Source organism: Xenopus laevis, chromosome 3L, assembly GCF_017654675.1.
Source record: "Xenopus laevis strain J_2021 chromosome 3L, Xenopus_laevis_v10.1, whole genome shotgun sequence".
NCBI lineage: Eukaryota > Metazoa > Chordata > Amphibia > Anura > Pipidae > Xenopus > Xenopus laevis.
In genome coordinates, this window is record NC_054375.1 from 4,393,725 (window position 1) to 4,408,864 (window position 15,140).

General features: G+C 41.7%; 1 protein-coding gene across 2 annotated transcripts in view; it reads right to left on the minus strand.

The window, feature by feature from the left end:
• The window catches only part of LOC108710732 (lysine-specific demethylase 7A), a 51,816-nt gene that overhangs the window by 10,749 nt on the left and 25,927 nt on the right, over positions 1 to 15,140 (minus strand). For both annotated transcript variants that reach the window (XM_018251891.2, XM_018251890.2), the window contains exons 3-13: positions 9,634 to 9,751; positions 8,937 to 9,097; positions 7,171 to 7,312; positions 6,787 to 6,973; positions 6,529 to 6,691; positions 4,976 to 5,063; positions 4,736 to 4,842; positions 4,337 to 4,428; positions 3,263 to 3,352; positions 1,368 to 1,574; positions 204 to 328 (exon numbers count right to left, since the gene is read on the minus strand). In XM_018251891.2, coding sequence (XP_018107380.2) covers positions 204 to 328; positions 1,368 to 1,574; positions 3,263 to 3,352; positions 4,337 to 4,428; positions 4,736 to 4,842; positions 4,976 to 5,063; positions 6,529 to 6,691; positions 6,787 to 6,973; positions 7,171 to 7,312; positions 8,937 to 9,097; positions 9,634 to 9,751 — 1,480 coding nt within the window. The remainder of the gene's footprint in view (positions 1 to 203; positions 329 to 1,367; positions 1,575 to 3,262; positions 3,353 to 4,336; positions 4,429 to 4,735; positions 4,843 to 4,975; positions 5,064 to 6,528; positions 6,692 to 6,786; positions 6,974 to 7,170; positions 7,313 to 8,936; positions 9,098 to 9,633; positions 9,752 to 15,140) is intronic.

Sequence of the window (15,140 nt, forward strand, 5' to 3'; positions counted from 1 at the left end):
ATCCAATACGATTTAAATTTCTGGGTTGGAACTATTTGATCGAATATTAGACATTCAAACCTCCCAGTTGAATCGGGGGTATATTCGAATTAAAAAAAATTCACATAAAATCGAAATTCGACCTTTGATAAATGGGTCTCTAAATCTCTGCCCTGTTCACTGGCTTAACATGTAGAGAAGTACAATTGATACGGTGCCCTCACCGGATAATCCTCCCATTGGAGAGCAGAAGGCGGATGCCATTGTCCCTCACTTTCGGCTCAGGCACTGTTGAGGACGGCTGCAGGGGCTTATTGAATCTCATATTCAGTTTATAGGTTTCCGCGTCCTGGTAAAGGCAAAGCAAAGAGGCGTTAGGAGCGAAGCGATGGAGAGACTTCAGATCCGTGCGCGAGAGCTGCAGAGAGTGATCACAATAAAAACCAAAAACGTATTTCGCCAACTGTAAAATCAGCCAACTGTAAAACTCGCACTTTGGGCTTGAGGCCTGCGTACGTGACTTGGGCCTGATCCAACGTGCGCCGATTGGCTGGCACATCTGCCGGTAACAAAAAGCACCAAACACTATTGGCACTTTGAAGTCATATGTTTAGTGGTGATGGATTGATGACATCACAGTCTCCATCAAACCGTCCCACCGCTGGAGGGGAAGAGAGTGCAACATGGGTTACTTGTGCAAGTCCCACAACCACCACACTGAGTCGGTTGTCGTTCAAAGGTGAAGTCCGCCCAAATGGTGACAGAAAGCGTGATTTTGTCTAATGAAAGGAAACGTCGCTGCCAGCAACTCTCTGCACTGCTGGTACCGACTACATATGCCATCGAAACAGTGCAGCAGTATTCAGTTCCCTGTCCAGCTAAGACTTGGCTGGAGGGGGAGATGACGACTGCTACATTGTTGATGGTACATGTAGTCAGGAGCAGCAGTGCAGGGAATAGGGACAGACAATTAATATATTTAATGTATAATAATTAGGGATACACCGAATCCAGGATTCGGCCTTTTGCAGCAGGATCCTGATTCGGCCGAATCCTTGTGTGTGGCCAAACCAAATCTGAATCCTAATTTGTATATGTAAATTAGGTGTGGGAAGGGAAATCATGTGACTTTTCGTCTCGAAACAAGGAAGTATTATTTTTCCACTTATGCAAATATGCAAATTAGGATTCGGATTCTGTTCGGTATTTGTCCGAATCTTTCCCAAAGGATTTGGGCGAATCCCAAATAGTGAATTCGGTGCATCCCTAATAAAAATGAGTTGCTCACAGTGACGCTTCCTTTAATTATGCAAAATGCCGTTTTTTTTGTTATTATTTGGGTGGAATCCCCTGAAGCTGCGATTTTTCGGCCGAGTACGAACACAAACCTCTTCCCACGGGGACATTTCAAGCCTTTTCAGGACCTCCCGCGTATGATGCTCTAGGATGTCGAGGTTGGAGGGGGTTTTGGTGGAATGGTCTCGAAGTCGCCGCGCTTTCCGCCCGGGATGATGCGAGGGTTTCTCGTCCGAGGGCCGGGAGACCGGGCAGAGGCCATGAATTCCCTGAGATTTGACCGGCTTGTTCCCCTCCTCCTGTGGGAGAAAAGTAATTAGTGGATCTTGTAGTATGACATCAGCGAGTGACATCACTTCCTGGCTGGTTAAAAGAAACACAGAGCCAATCTGGATCACTGCTTAGTGTAAACGCTTTTGTACTCAATGGGTCTCAGCCTAAGACTATCTGACACACTAGTGTTGTGTATGCATTGGTACATTTTACTTTACTTTTTCTTTTCTTTTCGGGTTATTGTTCAAGTTCAACGTTAGAGCATTATATGGAATAACTATATGCTTTATACATGTTTCAGGATACCATGTAACATTCCAGTCTTGCATGAATACTGCATGTTTTAAAATGCAATAATAAAAAAAAAAAAAAAAAAAACGCAGATGCCCCCAATTATGAACTGTAAGTGAACACTAGTTGACCTCTACTCCTAGGAGGCAATTTGGGGAAACTGAAATACCCCCCAGCACGTGACCCAAAGAGATATTAGAGACAACTGGATCATTTTCAAAGCTGGTACAGTGAGGTATTATAACCCTTTGCTGCCATCTAATTGGCTGCCTCTATTTAATCAAGCAGCTGCTTAAATAAATAATGCATGCCAATTGCAGCTCTTTCCAATGATTAATAAAGGTCCAACCCCCAGTGTCGTGTCTAAGGATATCTGCTAATTGAATGGAGCTCCCCTGACAGAGCAGGAGTAGCCGATATAAGTGGTGGTGAGTGCTAGGACCCAGGATCCTTCAGCAGCCAATTCATGGGACTCTAACCTCATTAATGGCTTGTGCTTCTCCCTGTACTAAATAGAGACTAAATATGGCCATACACAGGCCTCTACAGTACCAATACCATTAGCCTGCGGGCCAATCGACAGACACTGTACTATATCCTGTTCCATATCCTATACTAAATCCTATATTATATCCTATACTATATCCTATACTGTACTATACTATATCATATACTATATCCTGTATTATATCCTGTATTATATCTTATACGATGTACTATACTATAGCCTGTACTATATCTTGTACTATACTACACTATATACTGTACTACACTATACTGTACTATATACTGTAATATACTATACTATATACTGTACTACACTATACTATATACTGTAATATACTATACTACACTATACTATATACTGTAATATACTATATACTGTACTATACTATATACTGTAATATACTATACTGTACTATATACTGTACTATACTATATACACTGTACTATATACTGTAATATATTATATACTGTAATACACTATATACTATACACTGTACTATACTATACTGTACTATACTATATACTGTACTATACTATACTACACTATACTGTACTACACTATACTATATTATACTGTACTATATACTATACTATATACTGTACTATGTACTGTACTATACTATATATTGTAATATACTGTACTACACTATAGTATATACACTGTACTATATACTGTACTATACTATATACTGTACTATACTATATACACTGAACTATATACTGTACTACACTATACTATATTATACTGTACTATACTATACTGTACTATATTATACTATACTATACTATACTATGGTTGTCTATAGCCAACGACCCAAATAACCAGAACTCCCATATCACTTCATCGTTTGCTACTGTATTATCCTGCTTCAGGGAGATTAAAAAGGCATAGAAGCTTTCAGGTTAGTATCATTACCTCGACCGAGCGAATAACTTTTGAAAGCTCTTTAACGAGATGCCCAGGTCTGATGTTATCTGGGATTTCGAACGCGTGCTCTGCTACCGACTAAAATGAAAAACAATAGATAGATCAGTGAGACAGCAGCTCCAGCATGAAATTATAGATCTGTATATTTGTATTTATACATATGGGAGGAGGAGGTGCCATATTGATTCCCTTAGACAGTACAGTATGAGGGTATAGCTTATTGTGTGCCCAGAACATTCCTTCTCTGTATATTTGTATTTATACATATGGGAGGAGGTGCCATATTGATTCCCTTAGACAGTACAGTATGAGGGTATAGCTTATTGTGTGCCCAGAACATTCCTTCTCTGTATATTTGTATTTATACATATGGGAGGAGGAGGTGCCATATTGATTCCCTTAGACAGTACAGTATGAGGGTATAGCTTATTGTGTGCCCAGAACATTCCTTCTCTGTATATTTGTATTTATACATATGGGAGGAGGAGGTGCCATATTGATTCCCTTACACAGTACAGTATGAGGGTATAGCTTATTGTGTGCCCAGAACATTCCTTCTCTGTATATTTGTATTTATACATATGGGAGGAGGAGGTGCCATATTGATTCCCTTACACAGTACAGTATGAGGGTATAGCTTATTGTGTGCCCAGAACATTCCTTCTCTGTATATTTGTATTTATACATATGGGAGGAGGAGGTGCCATATTGATTCCCTTAGACAGTACAGTATGAGGGTATAGCTTATTGTGTGCCCAGAACATTCCTTCTCTGTATATTTGTATTTATACATATGGGAGGAGGAGGTGCCATATTGATTCCCTTAGACAGTACAGTATGAGGGTATAGCTTATTGTGTGCCCAGAACATTCCTTCTCTGTATATTTGTATTTATACATATGGGAGGAGGAGGTGCCATATTGATTCCCTTAGACAGTACAGTATGAGGGTATAGCTTATTGTGTGCCCAGAGCATTCCTTCTCTGTATAATTCTATTAGTATATATGAAGGAGCCCTTATTCTGTATCTCATAAATAAAATGATAAAAAGTAAGAACCCACCTCTTTCTTCATCCAGCTCTTCAGAGCAGAAATAAGTGCTTTCACCCCGTGCTTTAAGTAGTTTGGAGGATGGAATCCATCTTCTCTTAGTTCTGAGTAAAGGGAAAGTTGAGGGAGACATATTAAATTTTATTGGGCTTTGGCTATAAGGCAGTCTCCAATTAAAGTGTAAGAGAGGTGTGGCCAAAAGAGATGGGAACATAACATAAGTATTAAAAGAACCAAGGTTGGGTCTGCTGAGCACTAAGAGCTATGGGACATGGGTGCCATAGTCCTACAGGTCTGCTGCAATGGGTGACATGAGAATATCCGACATTAAATCTATTAACCTCTAAAGCACCTCAGAACTGCTGCATTCCGGACAATCAGAGAAGACTGGTAGTAAAACAAGGTAATTACCTTTCAAGGTTTCCAGGAGATTTTTGGCCACAAACCAGCAAATTGCCTCGAAAAAAGGAAACTTGAAGAGATCAGGTGTCTTCAACCTTTTTTCCATCTCGTAACACCTACGGCCGGGGCAAAACGAGCAATCTGATTGGGCGAGGCGGTTACAGCGACCACAATAACAATGTTTTGCAAAAACAAAAGACCCGTGGGTTAGTCGGGATCAGGTTGTCCTGCTGGGATATATATACGTACCTGAGTTGCATGCCAATGTTTAGATTGTGCAGAAAGTTCCCACCAAAGGCCATGCAGTCCTGAGACGTGAGAACAGCGTGGATCCAACCTGAAACCATACAGAGGCTTAGCCACCCCTTATCCACAGCTCCCACGCCCCTCCCTAAACTACTGGTGCCCGTGGGATCAAATCAGAGGGTACAGATACCTGTAGATGAACAGCAGGGGGCACAACCTAAAGTGACTTGGCATTATAGGTGCAGGATGTGGGTTGTTCCCCTTTAAATTAACTGTTCAATGATGTAGAGTCTTATTCTGAGACGATTTGCAACTGGTTTTAATTTTTTTTATTATTTGTGGTTTTTGAGTAATTTAGCTTTTAATTCAGCAGCTCTCCAGTTTGCAATATCTGCAATCTGGTAGCTAGGGTCCAAAATACCCTAGCAACCATGCCTTAAATTAAATAAGAGACTGGAATATAACTAGGAGAGGCCTGAATAGAAAGAGGAGTAAATAAGCAGCAAAAACAATAACTTTGTAGCCTTACAAGGACTTTAATTAGATGGGGTCAGTGACCCCTCTTTTAAAGTGGAACTGGAAAAATTCAGAAGAAGAAGGCACATAATTCAAACTATTAAGAGCAACTTCATGTTTAAATTAATTACCAACCTTTTATGTGATTAAGGGGCAGACTGATCAAGGGTCGAACTAAAGATTTGAATTTTCGACTTTCTTTTTATGGTCAAAATTGTTCGACTAGGGAGTTATTCAAATTTGATTTGAGTTTTTTTAAAAAAAAATCTAGGGATGCACCGAATCCAGGATTCAGTTCGGGATTCTACCTTTTTTCAGCAGGATTCGGCTGAATCCTTGTGTCTGGCCGAACCAAATCCTAATTTGCATATGTAAGTTAAGGGCGGGGAGGGAAATCACGTGACTTTTCATTACAAAAAAAGTGAAAAAAATGTTCACACTTTTTCCTTTCCCGCCATTAAGTTGCATATGCAAATTAGGATTCGGATTCAGTCCGGGATTCGGCCGAATATTTCACAAAGGATTCGGCCAAATCCCAAATAGTGTTTTCGGTGCATCCCTAAAACATTCAAATTTTAGTTTTCGAGATTTATCATACTCTGGTCCTTTATGAATTCAAATTTGACTATTCGCTTAAAACCTGCTGAATTGAAGTTTAAGTCAATGGGAGAGGTCCAGGGATGAATTTGGAATTGTTTGCAGCCTTCCAGTTTCAGGGTTTTTTTTGGGAGGAAAAAAAAAAACTCGAATCAAATTCGATTTAATTCAGGCGAGTTTTAAAAATCCAATTTTTTTTTTTTTTTTAAATAAATTTTGATGAGTCGAATTTCGAATCTATGGGAGTTTTTAAAAACTCACATGAATTCGAAATTCGACCTTTGATAAATGCGCCTCTAAGTGTTAATTTTTCACTTTTTTTTTTTTTGTGGTTTTCAGATTGTTTTGGCTCCCTAATGTCACTCTCTCTCCGTTCATGCCTGTGTGGTTGCTAGGAACACGGACGCCAGCAACCACAGCTGATTCCCTAGGGAAATCGTTACCTGTCGGGACAAACAGTGTGTGCCCTTGTTTGACGACACACTTGTAGCATTTGTCCACTTTGTCCCCGAAAAACTCCTCGCTTTGGGTAATGGAAGAGCTCCAGGATTCATACAGTGCCAGGTTTTCTTCGGAGGGCTTGATCAAGTAGAAAACCTTCTCCCCCTGAAAGGAAAAGGAAAATATGATTCAGACGTTCCCTGGACAATGATTGGATCATAACAGGCGGCCTTTGTGAGCCCTCGCTAACTGTCACTTACCCACAGGACATGATACCAGACAGAAGTGCCTCCAAAATCTATGTGGAAGTCTGTGTAACTGTCCTTGACCCCCATCAGGCAATACTTTTGGACAAAGGGCTTGGTGAAGAGCGAATCATCGGGCCAGTAGTTTTCCACCCAAGACAGTTTCTTGCTGATGTCCGGCACCTTCACCAGATCCGCCATCCTATAAGGAGCACAAGGAATGTCAACGCTACCCCTTTAATTAAACTCATCGCCCACAGCAGCCAATCAACTGTTACCTTGTACCAACGTTTAAACAACAACATTTGATTGGCTGCTCTGGGTTTCTGGAATCACCACACCTTGTGCCCCCAGTCCCCACCAAAATGCTCCATCAGCCGCTCCCCAAAAACCACTCACTTGGTGTCGGAGAATTCCAGGCTGATGACGTTTAATACTTTGGGGCGGTCGGGGTTGGTGAAATACTTGATGAAATTTTTCAGCTTCATCTTGCTGTCCGCTTGCCTCGCCACGTCGATGACGTCGATGATCTTTTCGCCACCTGTCGGGCGGCAGTTAATGAAAGGAATGAACGAATTCCCAAAAATATTAAAGGATAAGTAAACAGTTAAAATAAAACGGATGAGTTGCTATTCTAAGCACTTTTGCCATTTACATTCATTATTTATTTTGTTTTGATTCTAAGATATTAAGGGAGACATGTACTGTTAATATGAATGAATTGTGTTACAACAGCGCCACCTGCTGGTCAGTTTCCCACCAGTCTGACCAGCAAGTAGTCAAGGAAGTTGTCAGGAGAAAGAAAGAGGCTGATGTTCTTCTGCTTAGGAATAAAATTAGAAACCTTTCTCACATCTTTCATCAGCCTCTTTCTTTCTCCTGACAATTTCCTTGACTACTTGCTGGTCAGACTGGTGGGAAAATGACCAGCAGGTGGCGCTGTTGTAACAAAATTCATTCATATTAACAGTACATGTATCCTTTAATATCTTGGAATTGAAAATTAATAAATAATGAATGTGAATTACAAAAGTGCTTAGAATAGCCCCCTCCTCAGTTTTACACTCACTTTTTTTTTAAGATTTACTTATCCTTTAAAAACAAACCAATGAGACAATGTCTATGCGGTTGCATATTGCCAGATGACTGGCGTTTATTGGGACGGGGCCCTTGGGAGCCACAACGTTGCCAGCTGTCTGTGCCAGTCTATAGCAGGGATTTTATTATTTTCAGCTGGGGGGGGGGGCGCAAGTAATGAAACGTTATAAATCACGAATGCTCTTTAGTGATCAATTAGCGAAATCCAGTTAAGCAGCTCTGTAATTGGATATACGCCCATTATATGGGGACAATGCAAGCGCCAGCTGTTGGCTTAATGAAACAAGTGCCATCAAGTGGGGAATAAGCAATTGACAGTTATTGGTACTACTACAACTCCCAGAATCCTCTCTGCAGTGAACACTTCCAGGCTAGAACCCCCCCCCTTACAAAGGGTGCAGGGCTGGGCTTTAACACATTATCCAGCCTCTTGCTTTGCCCAAGGGCATTAAACCATCTGGTGCCTTTACAAATGGCCACTAGAGTATCGAGTGAATGTCAGGCTGAAGATGAAGCCGTGCGACAGGATTCCATGGGAAACTTAATAAGCAGGCGAGACGAATATGGGCCGGCAGCCAAAGGCAGATTAAACGGCCCGGCTTATACTACTAGCCCTGTGCAGTAAACAGAAGGCCGGGGATATATACAGTGGATTAATGGGATCACATTCCCAGCACTGAATAGGCATTTGCACCAACACAAAAGGATGCGATTTGGCAGTTGTGTAGTCGGGGTTCCAGGGAGGGGCTTTCAAGGCTTCACGTTATCCACAAGGCTCTATTTAGCCGCAGAGACTTTGCAGGGTCCATTATGAATTTAATGTGGGACTGTCAGTTGTTGCAGACTGAATTAAAGGGCTGCAGATTGGCCAACACTATTTACCAGTGTTACATCTTGGCTACGATCCCCGATTATAGAATTCACTCCAGTCCCTCTGTAATCTCCCATTAGAACGTTCTAGTTCAACAAAACAGACACTCTGCCCCTCCGGTGTAATCTGCCATCCTCATGTTCTAGTCCAGCCCACTGCTTGAGTCACAGGCTCAGTGTGCCAAACTGTCACTTACCCACATATCGCTCCACATCCATCACTGAGAATGTAGGAGGCGGCAGCCTGAGGCCCAAGTCGTCCAGCCTGGGCACCATAATGGGAAGGTTGAAGCCTTGTTTCTCCAGGTACCTCTGTGTCAGCTGACTTCCATTCATTTTCAGGAGGAGATCATCAGCGCTAGAATCACACACAGGGAATGAAATGTTTTATGGCAGCTGAGATTCTAGCTATCTGTATAACAGAACATTCTGTCCCAGTGGCTGCACAGATCCTATCTGATCCCCATTGTAAGCAGCAGTCCTGTCCTGCTTTATGGCAGCTGAGATTCTAGCTATCTGTATAACAGAACATTCTGTCCCAGTGGCTGCACAGATCCTATCTGATCCCCATTGTAAGAAGCAGTCCTGTCCTGCTTTATGGCAGCTGAGATTCTAGCTATCTGTATAACAGAGCATTCTGTCCCAGTGGCTGCACAGATCCTATCTGATCCCCATTGTAAGCAGCAGTCCTGTCCTGCTTTATGGCAGCTGAGATTCTAGCTATCTGTATAACAGAACATTCTGTCCCAGTAGCTGCACAGATCCTATCTGATCCCCATTGTAAGCAGCAGTCCTGTCCTGCTTTATGGCAGCTGAGATTCTAGCTATCTGTATAACAGAGCATTCTGTTCCAGCTGCTGCACAGATCCTATCTGATAAGAATCACTTCTTTACCTTGGGAATGACCGTGCCTGTAGCTGCTGTATAAAAGTCCTTGTTCCCGCTTGGACCGGCTTCGTACCATCGTCAGACTCTGTGTAGTCATGTCTGTGCCAGTTCCGTCTCTTCTTTACTGCAAAGATGTAAATAAAGAGAATCAGAAGGTGTCCCCAGAGGAATGCTGTATATCAGTCCGTTGCATAAAATGATTTACTATCTAGAGAGACTGTGTAAGAAAGTTATTGTGCCCATCTCCCATTCACAACTATTTTAACCTCTTCCCTGCCAAAGGCCAACTCTGCAATGGGTCGCTGACACAGTTGGTAATAAAACAGTTAAATTAGTAATCATGATGCGGTTATGACAAAAAAATATCAATTGTTGTAAACACGGGAAAAAAACAAACAGAAAGGAAGAGAAAAGAGGCAGAGCAAACAAAACCACTGAATGTTTAAAAATAAAACAGATCAAACCAAAAACTGTGGGTATCGACACAGTCCAATTATAGTAAAATAATCACTGCAGTTAATTTATTTCAGAGGAACAGTTTATGGCGAGTTTGTATCATGTGACACGGGGCTTGTGCGGAAAAGATCACCATGTCCGGACTTCCAAGGTCAAATAAACAAGAAAAGCACGTTTGGCTCAGCAGAACATAAACTGGGATCCAAATGACATTTATCCCATCTGGAGAGCGACCAACATGATAAGAGTTTGGCTGATGCAGAGACCGCAACGACCAGATTAAACAGTCAACTCTGATTTGGCATCTGTACATGTTGTCTGTCTTAGGAAGGTTTTATTTTCACAAAAATCGTAAAATCTGTGTATTATGAAATAATAACACTTACATGGTGTCTTCTAAAGGGTTATGGTAAAAGCCTTGCACCTTTATATGGTCACAGAACACCCCCTCAGTGACTTCTGATATCCTTATCATTTACAGTAGGGGGTACATTATCCCTTATAATACATGAGTGATACTCAGAGTTCCCTGTATAACTCACCCTGCAGCCTTGTGCCTTTATATGGTCACAGAACAACCCCTCAGTGACTTCTAATATCCTTATCATTTACAGTAGGGGGTACATTATCCCTTATAATACATGAGTGATACTCAGAGTTCCCTGTATAACTCAGTCTGCAGCATTGTGTCTTTATATGGTCACAGAACAACCCCTCAGTGACTTCTAATATCCTTATCATTTACAGTAGGGGGTACATTATCCCTTATAATACATGAGTGATACTCACAGTTCCCTGTATAACTCAGCCTGCAGCCTTGTGTCTTTATATGGTCACAGAACAACCCCTCAGTGACTTCTAATATCCTTATCATTTACAGTAGGGGGTACATTATCCCTTATAATACATGAGTGATACTCAGAGTTCCCTGTATAACTCAGCCTGCAGCCTTGTGCCTTTATATGGTCACAGAACAACCCATCAGTGACTTCTAATATCCTTATCATTTACAGTAGGGGGTACATTATCCCTTATAATACATGAGTGATACTCAGAGTTCCCTGTATAACTCAGCCTGCAGCCTTGTGCCTTTATATGGTCACAGAACAACCCCTCAGTGACTTCTAATATCCTTATCATTTACAGTAGGGGGTACATTATCCCTTATAATACATGAGTGATACTCAGAGTTCCCTGTATAACTCAGCCTGCAGCCTTGTGCCTTTATATGGTCACAGAACAACCCCCCAGTGACTTCTAATATCCTTATCATTTACAGTAGGGGGTACATTATCCCTTATAATACATGAGTGATACTCAGAGTTCCCTGTATAACTCAGCCTGCAGCCTTGTGCCTTTATATGGTCACAGAACAACCCCTCAGTGACTTCTAATATCCTTATCATTTACAGTAGGGGGTACATTATCCCTTATAATACATGAGTGATACTCAGAGTTCCCTGTATAACTCAGCCTGCAGCCTTGTGCCTTTATATGGTCACATAACAACCCCTCAGTGACTTCTAATATCCTTATCATTTACAGTAGGGGGTACATTATGCCCTGATACATGCATTGTGAAGACCATTTGGCAGATTGGGCACTAGGATGCATATAAGGAGATCACAAGGATGTTAGTGAAAAGGCAGAAAGAGTGGAAGTGATTTCGTTAAAAGAAAATCCGTCAGCACCAGATGATGGGAAATATCTCCCTGTAAATTGGATTCAGTTCCTTTGATGTCAATCAAACACTTGGAATTAACTGTTCTGTTGCCACTGTGGTCTGCGTAACATTGCATAGCAAAGAGACGAGGTTATATAGTTCCATGGGTTGTAGTTACTATAAGGCACTGAGGCTTAACCCTGTCCCTGCCATAAAACACCATTTTTTCCACGAGATTTAGCCCAATACTGGCTTCAAGCAGCTAGTGCGGATAGGATTGCTTTAAGCCTTTGGTGCCAAGGAAGGTGAAACTGGGTTTAAGAATAAAAATGAAATACATCTGGAATAAAATAGGTTTTAAAAGTCAATGGAACTGATCAAACATGGGTCCCTATAATGCAAAAAACATGGCTGCCGGCAGCGTGGGACCCGAATAATTAAAGTAATAACAGTGATCTTCTTATTCCTGAGGTATCGAAGGGTTAACCACAAGAGACTGAGAGAAGCACAGTAGCCCATGGTTTAAGCCCTTATACTAATAATAATTTGATGGAGGCACCTAACAGAATAAGAAAATAGGATTAGCAGGTGGCAAATCCAATTTATCAGGATTTAATACTATAGTGTTTGGGTGCAGAGACTCCCACATCCAGTCTGAGGGGCCGCACAGTGGTACCTTGTGTTCTGCACAAAAGGACCAATCAGTGTAGCAAGGGGCTTGAGATGAGATCCTTTGCCGTGCCTGTTGCTTTAAGAGGAAGGCCAATCCTATTAAACCCAAAAAAAGTGTTGCCTAGAGAAGATGCAATCCTCTGCAGTTTTTTAATGTTCACCAAACCTTTTCAGTTATGTGTAAATACAATTGCTTTCCTGCTCTCTCGTTCTGACCCTTGAAACAAAGCAGCAGCAGTCAGAACCAGGGGTGCAGCTTCTAAAATCAATTCCATTTACAATTAACTTGGCATTGTCCCTTTAAATGCCCCCTGCCCATGCAAAGGGGTTTCTATGGGAAGCCAATGAATGATTGGTTCTCTGGAGAGCGGTGAACAGGTCGGTAGCCCACAGTCGAGTAAAAGACCCTCCCGGTAGGTACTGGAGCACTGGGGCAAGTGGCAGTTTTTTCTCCAGCCCGACTGCCAGCAGGGGGCACTGCAGAATTAAGAACTAATTACCTAGGAGAGAAAACACACAGGGTGAGTAACGTGCGGTACTTTATCAGTCCTGCAATGACCCACAGCGGACTCCTCCTCTCTAGATTTCTATTGCTTGCTATCAATGTACGTGTTCTTTACTTCCCCTTTAATCTGACATTCACACAAACAAGGAAAGCAACTGTGAAACAAAGCATGACATCCAAAAAGGTATACAGAAGGTTGAATACATCAATATGGCAAAAAATAAATGGACTTGGGGGGGGGGGGGGGTTTGCGCCATAAAATGTCATTTTTACAGAGCGGGGGTCTCAACTGCCGGGAGTTGGATTTTCTCGGCGCGGAGCCAGCAACAAGCAGTTAAACTCTCCGGAGTGAAATTCAATCCATTGTCACTCTGAGCTGGGGCTAAACAAGAGAGGTTTGAGTCAAGGCCGCTCCCTGGAACAAGAGAATTTGGGTCAAGGTCTATTACAGGGCAGCTTGGGGAGGGGGGATTGGGTCTGTGAGGGCCACACGGGGGGCAGTGCAACTTTGCTCCTATTGATAAGTGTTAACTAATTATTCTGTATGTGAGCAATGTTATGTATAAATATTAGCTCTAATAGAACAGTGTTTCCCTTTTAGAACTATATTGGGTCCGTATAGCTTATTGTGTTCCCAGAAAATTCCTTCTCTGTATATTTGTATTTATACATATGGGAGGAGGAGGTGCCATATTGATTCCCTTAGACAGTACAGTATGAGGATATAGCTTATTGTGTGCCCAGAACATTCCTTCTCTGTATATTTGTATTTATACATAAGGGAGGAGGAGGTGCCATATTGATTCCCTTAGACAGTACAGTATGAGGGTATAGCTTATTGTGTGCCCAGAACATTCCTTCTCTGTATATTTGTATTTATACATATGGGAGGAGGAGGTGCCATATTGATTCCCTTAGACAGTACAGTATGAGGGTATAGCTTATTGTGTGCCCAGAACATTCCTTCTCTGTATATTTGTATTTATACATATGGGAGGAGGAGGTGCCATATTGATTCCCTTAGACAGTACAATATGAGGGTATAGCTTATTGTGTGCCCAGAACATTCCTTCTCTGTATATATGTATTTATACATATGGGAGGAGGAGGTGCCATATTGATTCCCTTAGACAGTACAGTATGAGGGTATAGCTTATTGTGTGCCCAGAACATTCCTTCTCTGTATATTTGTATTTATACATATGGGAGGAGGAGGTGACATATTGATTCCCTTAGACAGTACAGTATGAGGGTATAGCTTATTGTGTGCCCAGAACATTCCTTCTCTGTATATTTGTATTTATACATATGGGAGGAGGAGGTGCCATATTGATTCCCTTAGACCAGTGATCCCCAACCAGTAGCTCGTGAGTAACATGTTGCTCTCCAACCCCTTGGATGTTGCTCCCAGTGGCCTCAAAGCAGATGCTTATTTTTCAATTCCTGGCTTGGAGGCAAGTTTTGGTTGTATAAAAACCAGGTTTACTGCCAAACAGAGTCTCAATGTAGGTTGACAATCCACATAGGGGCTACTAAATGGCCAATCACAGCACTTATTTGGCACCCCAAGAACATTTTTCATGCTTGTGTTGCTCCCCAACTGCTTTTTCTTCTGAATGTTGCTCATGGGTTCAAAAGGTTGGGGATCCCTGCCTTAGACAGTACAGTATGAGGGTATAGCTTATTGTGTGCCCAGAACATTCCTTCTCTGTAAATTTGTATTTATACATATGGGAGGAGGTGCCATATTGATTCCCTTAGACAGTACAGTATGAGGGTATAGCTTATTGTGTGCCCAGAACATTCCTTCTCTGTATATTTATATTTATACATATGGGAGGAGGGAGGTGCCATATTGATTAACTTAGAAAGTAAGGGGAAATATCTTGTAGTTGGTATCCCTTCCCATAATCAATCGAGCTATGTTGTGCTTTGAAGACAAACATATACAGGATGGCTCTCAGGGACGGGCTACAACAAGTCTCTGCAGGATACTCTGCGTACCAACATGAATGTCATTCTCAGCCAAGTAGAACACGTAGGTGCATTCACTTCCACTATCCCACTGCACTACTCGGGGCTCCAACTAAGCTGCCCAACTGCTGTTAAAGCAGGGGGACCCACCCTAAATCACATAGGGACCCTTAGAGTTTCAATGGACAAATTATATATATATATATATATATATATATATATATATATATATATATATATATA